Source organism: Hemiscyllium ocellatum, chromosome 11 (genome assembly GCF_020745735.1).
Source record: "Hemiscyllium ocellatum isolate sHemOce1 chromosome 11, sHemOce1.pat.X.cur, whole genome shotgun sequence".
In the NCBI taxonomy this organism is placed as follows: Eukaryota; Metazoa; Chordata; class Chondrichthyes; order Orectolobiformes; family Hemiscylliidae; genus Hemiscyllium; species Hemiscyllium ocellatum.
In genome coordinates this window covers 25569950-25584090 of record NC_083411.1, presented here as the reverse complement: position 1 = coordinate 25584090, position 14141 = coordinate 25569950, and the positions used below count along the sequence as shown (strand labels likewise).

Sequence of the window (14141 nt, the reverse complement as noted above, 5' to 3'; positions counted from 1 at the left end):
TTGGAAACAATCATGAATTTGGATAATCAGAATTCTCATGTAACGTTATGGAGAAAGAACTTTTGTTTGTTATTTGTGACCTCTATCTTTACAGCCACAAAGAATAACTTAGAGTGAAACTTGCAGTAGGAATTATTGTAAGCTATGACTGAAAGAAACATAACAGATATGAAGAGGTTAATCAATTGTAACTGTGGAGTGAACATCATTAACCCAACATATGAGCTTGGAAAGTGCTACAATTCTGTGTTAGCTATCTGACATGTGGTCTTTAACGTATTCTAGTTATTAATGTATTTTTGTTCAGTTAATCCTGTTTATTCTCCACAAACACTCATGTGTAAAGCCACACAGCTTTCTTTTATTTTAAAAAAAAGCACAACTTTTTCCATAAACACATTTTTTTCCAGTGGATGATGTTGGCAACATTTAACTTGTTAGAAGCCAAAGAATAGTTCTGAGATTTCCCTAAAGAGATCCCAACAGTAACACTCATCTTTCTGAACAAAATGATGGTCATTTCTGGAAATAAGCACACAGTGTCTGTGCATCTTAGGAAGCTGCGTAACGAGAGTGGGTGAGTCATTATAGAGTGTGGGAAGTGCGTACCTATTTGCCAAGTGGATCAGATGTTTTTGGAACATGTAGCAATTGTTCTTCCCATTTTTTTTAAAAAAAAAATGTACAACTTGCAACATTTCCATGGTGTCGTAAGTTTGAAAAGGAGGGAGGGATAGTGTAGTTGGTTTCATAGCTTCTGACCTCACACCATTCACCCCCCCTCCCCCAACTTCTGATTTGTTTCTGATTCCTCTCATTTTCACATCTTTCCTGCCCCCACATGCTTCAAAACTAATGTGTTTAGGAAGATGGATTGGGAGGAACCCAGCTTCATTGCGTTCCCCCTTGCACAAAAATAACCTTGTTACTTCCTGCTGGTCCTTGGGCAGAGATGATGTGTTAGATTAGATAGCAAGACTCGTCAAAACCTTACCAAAGAAATTGTACTCTAATGCGGAGTTCGAACTTTTGAGAAGAGCGGAAATCAACAAAACAGAAAAACAATCTGGAAGTGAATGGCATTTTAGGGTTTAAATATTTTCCAGCTCATGTCACCACTTTAACAACTCAGCCTTACGTTTTAGTCCCACCCATCCCTCAATTAATGACGCCTGCTGAATGTTTACTTCCTCCTGCTGTTGTGCTTGTCAGTCCCTAGTTTGAAGATCAGCATTTTAAACAGTCTTCTGCACAGTCATTCACCTTGCGGTTTGTTTTTTCTGCAATAACTATGTTAACACTGGTTTTAAATAAAGCTTGTATTTTTTTTTAAAAAAAGCACACTCTGGCCATGACTGAAACTCCACAGCAACTCTGATTGATTTTGTTTGACTTCACATTTCTCTCCGTGATTAGGAGTGCACTTAAATCTGCATTTAGAGCTGGTGTTGGTGAAAAGGGGCAGGTTGTTTGGTTCCGTAGTTCAACCAGAAAAATTAAAGTTTCATGTTAAAATTCTGGGGTGAAATTAAAGCTTAATTTTTCAGGTCTTTTTCACTTTCCTGTAGCACCCTCTGAAAATACAGAAATGGTCCATTCGGATGAGAGTTATAGCAAGCCTAGTCACCCATATAAGATAATGGGAATGCAGCACATCAAAATAAATGGGGGTGCGGTTTACTTTACATGGCTCACTTTAGCTTGTGAGAACAGATTTCTGCCATATGTGTCATACATGACGTAGTTAACGGGCATTATTTGTAAAATGTTTGTTTTTGAAAGCTTCTGTCAAGTTGCTGTACCCAATGATTGTTGCAGTGGCATGTATCAACCTACAAGTGGCGTCGCCATTTCTCCCTCTTGTCAGTTATTGTCTGCCTGTGAAAACTAACATGTAGGGTCTTTATGTCTTGCTTGTAAGCAGCTTTGAGGCAAAGCTTTGGTATTGAATATTGGATCATCTCCGATCCTGCAAACGTGCCTCAGCTTGTCAAATTGCCTCTGCCTGATGAGTGCCAACATACCTGGGGAAACTTGCCCTCTTAAGGATGACCATGTTCATGATTTTGCCCATGAAATGCCTGGCATAATTTGCATGCAGCAGTGTTGGATGTGAGATCTCATGGAACATTACCCCCCCCTCACTAGGAATGAGTATGGCCAGGAATAAAAATGACTATGAAAATATTACTCAAATAAATTCAATAATTGGGATAAAATTAAGCTCTCCACTGAAGGATTTTAAAAGTTTGATTTGTGTGCCTGTTGAGAGAATTACTATCTTGGCTGGAATGACTTGGGCCACTCAGCTGACCATCCTTGTACTCGATATCAATGAGACCAAGGTCTAGCTTTGGTTATTATACATATTTCATTCTGTAGCCCATTTTTGTGGCTCTTCTCTGCTACTTCTAGGAACATGACCAGGCCATTTTAGATGGCAGCTAAATAATTACATCGGGACAGAATGACTTCACTTGATATACCATCCAATCGTCATTTGAGCTTTTTTTTAAAAACTCCATTCACACTCACCAGATACTGTCACAACATTTTGGAAGATCGATTTTCTAAAATTCCTAAATTCCTTTGTTGTTCAGTCCTCTGGTCTTGGCTTCCAATAATCTTACAACCTTAAGTGTATGGCTTAAGGTTGAGCTACCACAGTGCTCTGGATCATAGTGTGTCTCGGTATGCAATAGGATTGAGATATGTGCAATTGTTTGGCAAAAGCTGAACCAAGTGTTAGAAAATTTTAAATCTCTGGTGCCCAACAGATGCTTCCAATTAAATGAAATTAATGTGTTTAGATTAATTTGAAGCAAATCACTAGAAATAAACAATGAATCCTGGCCTTTATCTCCAGAAACGGGCTGCAGTTCATTTGAAAGAATGCATTTGGGCTTAGTTCATTCTTTCAGTTTGAGCATGTCTTGCAATCATTCCTTTCACTCTTCATTAATCAAATTCTTCTGAACAAAATTTAACATTCCAATTTCACCTTTCACTATTCCTACTTTCCCAACATTCCCAAATTAGAACAGAATGAACTTTAAATTTAAACAGCACCTTTTGTATTCTATAGCCACTTTGCACTGAATTGCTTTTGACATTTACTTAAAACAAATTTGCATACATCTAAGTCACATGATCTAGGAGACCAGTTGATCAGTTGATGTGTTTTGATTGCAAGATAAGCCGTTGCCCATGATACCATAGATAAGATAATTTGCCTGCTGTTCTTCAATTAGGGAAATTAGATCTTTTTGTAACTCTGAACTTAATGCTGAATCCGAAAAGTGATGCCCCGCTAAATGCAGTGGAATCTGTCTAGATAATGTGTGAAGGCCTGAGATGGAGCTTGATCCACTGACGCTCTTCTTCACTAAAATGGACTAAAAAAATTATTCAAAAATGTGAAATATGTATTTAACTTACTGTTACCCTTTGTCATGTACTATGTACATGGAAATAGTGACCCAGCTAGCTCCGAGCTATTTCGAGAGTAAGTAGAATGCTTGACATTCCTATTTTTTTTTGACTTTTTCCTTTTTTTTTGCAAGTCCTTCACACACACTGATCCAGCTCCCTCAGAGTCAGGTCTCAGACTGAACAGGATAACACTCCTGTTCTTCTTTTTTTCTTCTTTTTTATTCCTCATACTATCACCTAACTGCAGTAGTGCTTGTTTTTTCCCCAGCACCCATGTTGTGTGTCTGCAGGTGTGAGACACAGTGAAGACATTCCTATTTATATCAATTAGCCAGGACTCTGATTGGACCAGGTTAACAGCCCAAATCAGAGGACTCCTATACTTGGTTGACCTTGTTCCAATCACTCCAACCTTCCGTCTAAGTCCTGGGTTGTAGACCTGTTCTTTATCCTGTAGCTTTTCCTGGGACTTTCTATTTTGCCATTTACAAAGTAATGCCAATTTTAAATGAATTTTGATCCCACTACATGCTGTGGAGGTTGCATCCATTACAATCCCATGTGTAACTTGATTATTTTCCTTCCCTCCTCTCAGTTGTAACAATTTATGCCACCCTTGGAGAAGATGCTGTCGCTTATGGACTAAATGAATCCGAGGTAACGCATCTCATCACTAGTGTGGAACTCCTTGATACCAAGTTGAAGGTGAGCTTTGAAGATTCTGTATGGCCCGTAATCCTTAGTTAGAGCTTTTGTATGTGTGGAAATACGAAGGACTTGGAAAATTAGGAATCCACCATACACACATTCAGTCTTGATCTTTTGTTGTGGGCCAAGTTTGAAAATCCTTGAGCAATGCTTTTCCCCATTGCTTTGCTTCATCTAACCTTTCACAATTAAAGAAAATCATTTCTTTATCTTGCATTTCTCCTGAATGTTAGTGTGAGGAACATTGTGAAACCTACCTGGAAAAGTAGTGTGTTCTAGTACAGCAGCATTTAGTGTTTCAACATAAATAGATATGTTTTGTTTTTGATTCTCTTCTGTATTCAATATTCAGATTCTTTTTATAGATGATAATGCATTCTACATTTGAATTCTAAATTTGACTGACCAAATTATCAAGGTTATAAAAAGAATTTAATTTCCAGTCATATTGACACTGACATAATCATTGGAATATCCCGAGAAGAGCTTACAAGTTTAATATTAGTGAAAAGTCGTGTGACGGTCCTATCAGTAGCATGCAAATCTACTTGCAAGCTATTTCTGCCAAGCTGGTCTGGGTTAAAGATTAGTTTTACAGCAACATCGGTTGTAAACGTTTCAAGCACTTCAAAAACAAGTCAATGGTCTCACTTTTTTTTCTTCTACACTTCACATTTGATTAAGTTCGACCCCCACAGTCTCATGAATATGTAAAGTACATTGTGTTACCAGGGAGGACAGAAATAATTGAACTGGTTAAAAATAAAGTTGAAAGGACATGATCACAACCTAAAAGGGATGGAGGCTTTCATAAGCACACAAGGAATGAAAGATTAACTAGGTCAATTATGTCCGTAGTGTTAGGTAAAGGGGTAAATGTAGGGGTATGGGTGGGTTGCGCTTCGGCGGGTCGGTGTGAACTTGTTGGGCCGAAGGGCCTGTTTCCACACTAAGTAATCTAATCTTTTAAAAAAAACACTCAGATGAAGATGATGGCCGCACGGTGGCACAGTGGTTAGCACTGCTGCCTCACAGCGCCTGGAGACCCGGGTTCAATTCCCGACTCAGGCGACTGACTGTGTGGAGTTTGCACGTTCTCCCCGTGTCTGCGTGGGGTTTCCTCCGGGTGCTCCGGTTTCCTCCCACAGTCCAAAGATGTGCGGGTCAGGTGAATTGGCCATTCTAAATTGCCCATAGTGGTAAGGGGTAAGGGATAATGTAGGGGTATGGGTGGGTTGCGCTTCGGCGGGTCGGTGTGGACTTGTTGGGCCGAACGGCCTGTTTCCACACTGTAAGTAATCTAATTCTAAAGGCATATTTTGCAATTTTTTGCCAAGAATGCTGGGCATGAGGGATTGGAAGGTGACAATGGTGTACCTGGTGCATAGTAAAGTCACCGTAGTATTGCCCGACCATAGGGTTGCCCTTCCTCATTAGGGAGTGATGACTGGTGGTAGTTTAACCCGAGGGTCACTGTGCTTTGGGTGAGGGGCGAGGTTGGGAAGGAGAGAATTGAACCTGCGCTGTTACCATCAACCTGCCTCGCAAATCATCTGTTCAGCTAAACTGACCTCCAATTGATAGATATCTATAAGAGAAGAAATTTGGTTCTGAAATCTTAATTGGGTTTTTGGTGGAACTAACTAAATTCTGAACCCTCTAGTCGATGGAAAGAAGTCCAAGAGGATTGCAGAGGTTTGAATTTCTTCAGTATTCCTAAACTACATGCATTGAGCTACAGGACTGGCGAGTAATAAGTGAAGTACCTCTATTTAAGAAGATGGAGTATTATAAACTGGTTCAATGTAGAAAGTTAGTGTGGTAACACATCTGTCGAATCCATAATTTGGGACATGTCAGCAATAAGGAGTTAAGAATTTCTCTTTAATCAAGGGCAACCAGTATTTTTGTTTAAAAACTTTGTTTTTGAAAAATGCTTTATTGGAAAAGTGAAAGTTTGGCTCATTACAGAATGCACTTAGTGTGCCTATAGATTTCCTGAAGGCAGTCATTCAGATGGCTCAGGATTTGTGATGTTAACTGAAATGCAGCAATAAAATAGGATATCGATGGATGGCTAGACACGAAAGCACAAGGTTGGATTAATTGGCTTCTGCTCAGACTAGGCTTGAAGCAGCATCTTAGTTTCGCCAACTGCAGCAAGTATATGGCTTGCCAAAGTATTAGAAGGACTGGGGAAGATTGAAAGACACAGATTGGAAGGGTAAGTAAAGAAGTAGTCAGTGCAGTATTGAGATGTGATGAGTGATATTGTTGCTGGAATAGTAATCTTCGAGGAGAAAGTGAGATTTGCAGATGCTGGAGTATCAGAGCTGAAAATGTGTTGCTGGAAAAGCGCAGCAGGTCAGGCAGCATCCAAGGAACAGGAAACTCGACGTTTCGGGCATAAACCCTTCATCAGGAATGGATTCCTGATGAAGGGCTTATGCCCGAAACATCGAGTTTCCTGTTCCTTGGATGCTGCCTGATCTGCTGCGCTTTTCCAGCAACACATTTTCAGCTCTGCTGGACTAGTAATGCAGAGATTCTGGTATGTGGTAGAATTTCAGTTAAATAAAAAAAAAATCTGAAATAATTGTCAATGATACCATTGTTGATTGTTTTTTTTTAAAATAAAACCCAGCTGGTTGACTAATATCTAATGAAAATGGCCATCCTTATCGCACCATCATGTGACTCCAGACCCAAATCAATATGGTTGACTTGTAACTAAAATGGCTGACTCTGAAGTAGCCTAGCAATTTACAGGCAATTAGGGATGGGCAACAAATGCTGCCCAAGCCCGCAATGCCCACACTCCATTAATGAATGAATAATAAGCACGAGCTTGAGATAATGTATTTTGGAATATGGCAGGTCGAAACAAGGGAATAGAGAACTAGATACATGATGGGCATAGAAAGGTATGGATGAATAGAGATCTGCAAGAGTCAAAGAGTTACCTTGGTTTAAGTCACAGTTTGAGGACAGTTTTGATTCTTTAGAATAATGCAAGGGTGGGAAAATATAGTTAGAAGTATATGGGAAATACTGAGACTGAAGAGATTTTAAATAAGGTTTTGTTTAAAGAGATTATGAAGGCTTTTGATTGAATAGGGAAAAGACCGTTTTTTTCATATGGAAGTAGTTAGTGACGAGCTCAATTTAAAATCCATAACGAGGTGAGAGGAGTTCGAGAAATTCCTTCACGCGATGTTGAGGAAAATCAAGTACAGTATTTTGCTAAATGGGATGAGTAAGGCATTTTCTAATGGGCAAATTGGACATGTAATTCAAGTGGAGGATGGAGAGAGCAGTAAAAGGTTTAGTTTTGAATTGCTCAAACCACGAATTAGCAAGGCATTACTGATCAAATGACCACTTTGTGCTGTAAACATTTGGGCTGCGTATGGGGAATAAACCAAAGATCTGTGGATGCTGGAAACTTGAAACAAGAACAGAACATAGTGAGGTGGATTCTGAAGAAGTGTCACTGGACCCAAAACGTTGACTCTTTCTTTTTGCAGATGCTGACAGACCTGCTGAGTTTCTCCAACGATGGTTGTGCATGATTTGATATCAATGTGTAAAACATACAGCTTGGAAATCCTATCCTATTTTGCACCTCCGTCATCCTTCTTTTCACGCTTTTATACTTTATTTTGACAGAAAGTGCTGCCGAAACTTCAGAAACTGAAGCATGTCATTTATGTGGACAAGAAAGCCATCAATGCTTCGGAATACTCTGAAGTTCTCCAGGTCCACAGTATGGCTTCTGTGGAAGAACTTGGAGCCAAACCTGGGAACTGTACGTATGTAGGCAATTTCTCTTGCCATCACTGCATGTGGCAATTCTTTGAGTAATTAATTGTTGCTCGTTTTTCACTTACCCATTTTAAAACTCTCATTCTTTTTAAGATCCTCGGTATCTCTCTCTAATATTATTGTCTGTAACATCTGTCAGCTGCATGCTTGACTATCTCCAACATTTTTATTGCCTTGCTATTGGCAGTTGTGCCTTCAGCAGGGTAAAACCCCAAATCCCTCCCTAAGTCTCTCCACATCTCTCTCTCTCTTTTTGTCCCGTTGAAACACCACTTTAAACTTACATCTTTGATCAAGCTTTCGTTCACCTGTTCCAATATATCCCTCTATAATTCAGAGTTCAGTTTTATTTGAAAAAAAGCTTCTGTGAAGTATCTTAGGATGTTAATAGAAATGTAGTTTGGTGACATTATTGTGAATGAAATGGTCCATTAGTTTCTCTTTTTCAGCAATTTCTAAGTCTGCATAGATCTGATTTGAAAGTGTCTGATTTGAGAAAATTGGGGTTGTGACTAATAATTAACCCTCGCCCAGTTACATAGAATCCCTACAGTGTGGAAGGAGGCCCATCGAGTCCACACCAAACCTCCGAAGAGTATCCCACCAAGACCCACCTAGCATCACCTTGCCGAATGCCCTGTGAGCAATTTAGCTTGGCCAGTCCACCTAACCTGCACATCTTTGAACTGTGGGAGGAAACAGGAGTACTCCAATGAAACCCACACAAACACAGGGAGAATGTGTAAATACCACACAGATAGTCGTTGGAGACCGTAATTAAACCTGAGACCCTGGCATTGTGAGGCAGCAGTGCTAACCACTCAGCAACCATGCCACCCAGATGAACAAACATATCTTTCATGCAACCAGTTGAACAACTGTTCAAGAATTTTTGTATTAAATATATTTTTCATTATTTTAAGTAACTCCAATAGCTCTTCTGTTGGACTTTCTTTGCCATAGAATCTGTTTCCATCAGATCAGGATATATTTAGAGTTATCCCAACGTCAATTTCACAGTGCACCGACTAAAATCAGGCTTGTACTTGATAGTTTTTCTCTCTCCCTTCTTCCCTTCTGCCTTTTATAGCGCACAAAATCATTCTTACATTTCAGTTTCTAAGCTGGCCCTGTCCATCAGCCCTCCATGCTGTGGGGACCAACATTCCCTTGTGCTAATGTTTGCACCACAGAGTGACGGTCCATTATAGTTCGAACAAAGCATAGTTCCGAGCAGTATCCATTTCTAACCAATGTTGCTTCTGTAACATTGCAATACAAATAATCTTGAAATCAGATTTTTTAAAAAAAATTCACTCATGGGATTTGGGCATTATTGTCTGGGCCAGCACTTAACACCCATCCCTGGATGCCCTCAAGAAGGTGATGGTGAACTGTCGGAACCCCTGCGGGTGTTAGGGGAAGGGGGGAGATAGTTGGCAGCTGGTGGTGTTTCCACATATCTGTTACCCTTGACCTTCTAGATGGAAGTGGTCTGAGGAACTTCGGTGAATTTCTGCAGTGCATCTTGTAGATAGTACACACTGCTGCTACTGAACATTGGTGGAAGGACTGGATGCTTGTGGACAGTAAAGCATGCTGCTTTTTCTTGGATGTTGTCAGGCTTCCTGAGTGTTATTGGAGCTGTATTTATCTAGGCAAATGGGCAATATTCCATCACACTCTTGATTTGTTCCTTGTAGATGGTGGACAGGCTTTGAAGAATAGCAAGGTGAGTTGCTCACCACAGTATTCCTAATGTTCGGCCTACTCTATTAGCCACTGTTTGGTGAGTCCAGTTGAGTTTCTAATCAATGGTAACCCCAAGGATGTTTGTTTGAGGGCGGCACGGTGGCACAGTGGTTAGCACTGCTGCCTCACAGCACCTGAGACCCGGGTTCAATTCCCGACTCAGGCGACTGACTGTGTGGAGTTTGCACGTTCTCCCCGTGTCTGCGTGGGTTTCCTCCGGGTGCTCCGGTTTCCTCCCACAGTCACAAAGATGTGCGGGTCAGGTGAATTGGCCAAGTTAAATTGCCCATAGTGTTAGGTAAGGGGTAAATGTAGGGGTATGGGTAGGTTGCGCTTCGGTGGGTCGGTGTGGACTTGTTGGGCCGAAGGGCCTGTTTCCACACTGTAAGTCTAATCAAAATAACAGCATTGAATGTCAAGGGATGGTGGTTAGATTGCCCCTTTTGGAGTTTGTCATTGCCTGGCATTTGTATGGTATGGCTATTACTTGTCAGTCCAAGCCTGGATATTGTCCTGATCTTGTTCGATTTGAACATGGACTGCTTCAGAATCTGAGAAGTCATGACTGGTGCTAAACATTATACAATAATCAGTGAGCATCCCCACTTCTGAGCTTATGATGTAGGGAAGGTCATTGAAGCAGCTGAAGATTGTTGGTCCTAGGACACTACCCTGAGGAACTCCTGCAGAGATGTCCTAGAGTGGAGATGACTGACCTCTGACAACCACTCCAACCAGTGATGAGTTTACCCCCTGACTCTCATTTGATTGCACTTTTGCCAGAGCTCCTTGATGGCAAACTCAGAATGCAGCCTTGATGTCAAGGGCTGTCACTGTCACCATCCTTCTGGAATTTTGTTTTGTCCATGTTTGAACCAAGGCTGTAATGAGACCAGGAGCTGTGTGGTCCTGGCAGAATCCAAACTGGGTGTCACTGAATAGGTTATTGCTGAGATGGCACTGTTGATGGTTCCTTCCCTTACTTTGATGATTAAGAGTAGGCTGGGGCGTAAATTAGCCGGGTTAGATTTGTCCTGCTTTTTATGTACCAGATACTCCTGGGCAATTTTCCCCATTCACACCTAGAAAAGATTCAGCAAATTCCTGAGATGCTAATTTGCCCAGAGGGTGTTTGGATATCGGAACATATTATCTGGAGCAACAGCTGGTGCATATTAGCAATAATGCAATTTGAGGGAAGGTAGATAAGCACTTCGGGAAAAGGAGAGTTTGAAGATACATTGGTAGGATGTGATAAAGGAATAGAAGGGGGCCCGAATGGGCCAGCTGAACTGAACAGTCTGTTTCTTTCAGTAGAAGTCTGTAAATCTAAAGAATAGAGCCACTCTGGCTTAGTGCAAAGGTTTTTTTTAAATATAATGCAACCTTCTGAGGAAAGCAGGAAATGCGTGTGTCATTAGCAGATCTTGAGCATGCACACAACTTACCTTGGTAAACCCCTCTAGCTCCTGGTCTAGTGCTCTACTCATTCACCCTAATATTCCAAACGTCAGTGTTCTGACTTGGCGCTGGCACTTTAAAATCCCATCTGTCCATCTCTTGGCACTTTCAACATGCCACTTACAGACTTCGAACAGTATTTCAAAAGACTTCAATATCCTCTTTCTGCAATTTCCCTGTCCCTCTCCATGCACCATTCCTTTCCCATTGCTTTCACATTCTAGACAGGCCCGTCCGCACAAGATGATTCAAACCAGGCTTTCTCCCCGCACCTGCATAATTGTTTTACACAGCGATCTGTCACCTGCAGCTTCTTCTGGATCATGGTCTTAAACTAAATTCAATGTAAGTCCAAGGAAACCTCGAATAGTCAGGGCGTTGCTTTAGTTGCCAATCCTACTGAAATCCCAGCTCATCCTAAATGTATATCTAAATGCTCCTGTAATGTCAATCATTGCTACTAGTTGAAGTCACTGAGTTGTATATTCTGAGGCATTAAACAGCCTATTCTTTAACTGTGTACACATTTAAAGCTAAGCAATGTAATCATGTGGAGGTTATTTCATCTTGATATGGAAATTCTATTGTATAACGCTGATTATGGTGTCTCCTACGCAGTAAACATAACTCCATCCAGACCTGTTCCCTCGGACTTGGCTGTGGTGATGTACACAAGTGGATCTACAGGTCATCCAAAAGGAGTGATGATGGTGCACAGTAACTTGATAGCGGGTATGACTGGCCAGTGTCAGAGGATACCTGAGCTGGGGTAAGTGGTAAGCTTCCTGTAACGGGTGTCACCTAATTTTCAGAGATATCCTGCTTGATGAGTGAAGGACAGTCAGTCTCTCCTGGCAAGCTGGTACTATTTAAACAGGCAATTTCGATCTTTCTCCTTTTCAGTTTCTTAAAAAAGAAAACTTCACCTACCACTGAAGAGTAAGTTCAGGTTATTGGAAAGGGCAAGTGGGTTTGAATGTCTACTGAAAGCAACAAATGCTGGAGATCACATCGGGTCAGACATCCATGGAGGGAGAGCTCAGGCTAATGTTTGAGTCTAGATGACTTTTTTTCCCATTTTGTTGTTTTCAGTACAAATTCCAGCATCAAGGGCAAAGACCAAGGCACCACATGGTGAGATCAGTGCAGGAGAGAGTAAAAGAAACCTGCACTGCTCCCTGACACAGCAGTGAACCCACACAGTTACTGCCTTTGCTGTTTAAATTCATGTGTCGCTGGACATCGGGATGTGTCTGGGAAAATTAACAAACGGTGAAATTCACAACGGATCTTAGAGGAACCTGTTTGGGGCAAGTCACAGCATAGAAACAGATAAATGAATAGTTTTAAGTGTGGCCTTACAAAGTCTGCAGTAGTGAGTGTAGTGGGTTCTTTCTTGATTATAATTAAATGAGATATGTCTTTTGTTTAAATTTTAAAATATACGGCATAAGCATTGTTAGACTGGAGCAGTGTTTTGCAGAGGATTAAGACAGTGCTATTTTCTGGGTGTGTAGGTTGGAAGAAGCAGAAATGGTCTTTAGTAGAGTGATTTTTGTTTTTGTCGGACGTGGGAGTTTAGGAAGAGTTTACATGTTACTGAGGATTATATCTGCAATAAATGCCGTTGCGGATTCTATCTGATCGAATGGATCTGTTGGAGAAACAGTTAGAGATAATGAGGAATTTACAAGAGCAAGGGAATGTAATGGATGGCAGTTATAGGAAAGGAGAAAAGTTGCAGATACAGGTCACATAGATGGGTTAACTCCAGAAAAGGTAAGGGGGTAAGCAGGTAGTGCAGGAGTCTTCTGTGGCTCTCCCCATTTCAAACAAGTATGCTGTTTGGAAAATGTAGGGGTTGATGGATTCTCAGGGGAGCGTAGCATGAACAGGCAGGTTCTGGTATCGAGACTGGCCCTATGCAATGAGGGGTACGTTGGGTTCCAAGAGATTAATTGTGTTAGGGGACTCTCTAGTCCGAGGCACAGACCAACATTCTGTGGCCAGAGGCGAAAAATCAGAATGGTGTGTTGCTTCTCTGGTGCCAGGATCAAGGATGTCTCAGAGAAGGTGCAGAATGCTCTTAAGGGGGAGAGTGACCAGCAGGACTAAAAATTGTACACATTGCAACCAACGATCTAGGAAGGGAAAAGAATGAGATTTTGAAGAGAGCATATAGAGAGTTAGGCAAGGATTTAAAAAGGACGTCCTTGAGGGTAGTCATATCTGGATTACTCCTTGTGCTGCGAGCTAGTGAGGGCAGGAATAGGAGGATAGAGCAGATGAATGCATGGCTGAAAAGCTGGTGTATGGGTGAAGGATTCACATATTTGGATCATTGGAATCTCTCTTGGGGTAGCAGTGACCTGTACAAGGAGGACGGATTGCACTTGAATTGCAAAGGGACTGGCAGGGAGATTTGCTGGAGCTGCTTGGGAGGATTTAAACTAGTAAGGTGGGGGGTGGGACCCAGGGAGATAGTGAGGAAAGAGATCAAACTGAGACGAGTATAGTTGGGGAAAGGAGCAAGTCAAACAGTCAGGGCAGGCAGGGACAAGGTAGGACTGATAAATTAAACTGCATTTATTTCAATGCAAGAGGCCTAACAGGGAAGACAGATGAACTCAGGGCATGGTTAGGAACATGGGATTGGGATTTCATAGCAATTACAGAAACACATGGCTCAGGGATGGACAGGACTGGCAGCTGAATGTTCCAGGATACAAATTCTACAGGATGTATAGAAAGGGAGGCAAGAGAGGAGGGAGAGTGGCACTTTTGATCAGGATAGCATTACAGCTGTGCTGAGGGTGCATATTACCAGAAATATATCCAGGGAAGTTATTTGGGTTGAACTGAGAAATAAGAAAAGGATGATCACTTTATTGGGGTTGTATAATAGACCCCCCCCCCCCCCCTAATATTCGGAAGGAAAATGAGAAACAAATTTGTAAGGAGAT

The 14141-nt window shown here is 41.3% G+C and overlaps 1 protein-coding gene across 6 annotated transcripts in view; it reads left to right on the top strand.

The window, feature by feature from the left end:
• The window catches only part of acsl4a (acyl-CoA synthetase long chain family member 4a), an 82932-nt gene that overhangs the window by 47342 nt on the left and 21449 nt on the right, over positions 1-14141 (top strand). For all 6 annotated transcript variants that reach the window (XM_060832476.1, XM_060832480.1, XM_060832481.1 and 3 more), the window contains 3 exons: positions 4028-4137; positions 7810-7948; positions 11797-11947. In XM_060832476.1, the coding sequence (XP_060688459.1) occupies positions 4028-4137; positions 7810-7948; positions 11797-11947 (400 nt within the window). The remainder of the gene's footprint in view (positions 1-4027; positions 4138-7809; positions 7949-11796; positions 11948-14141) is intronic.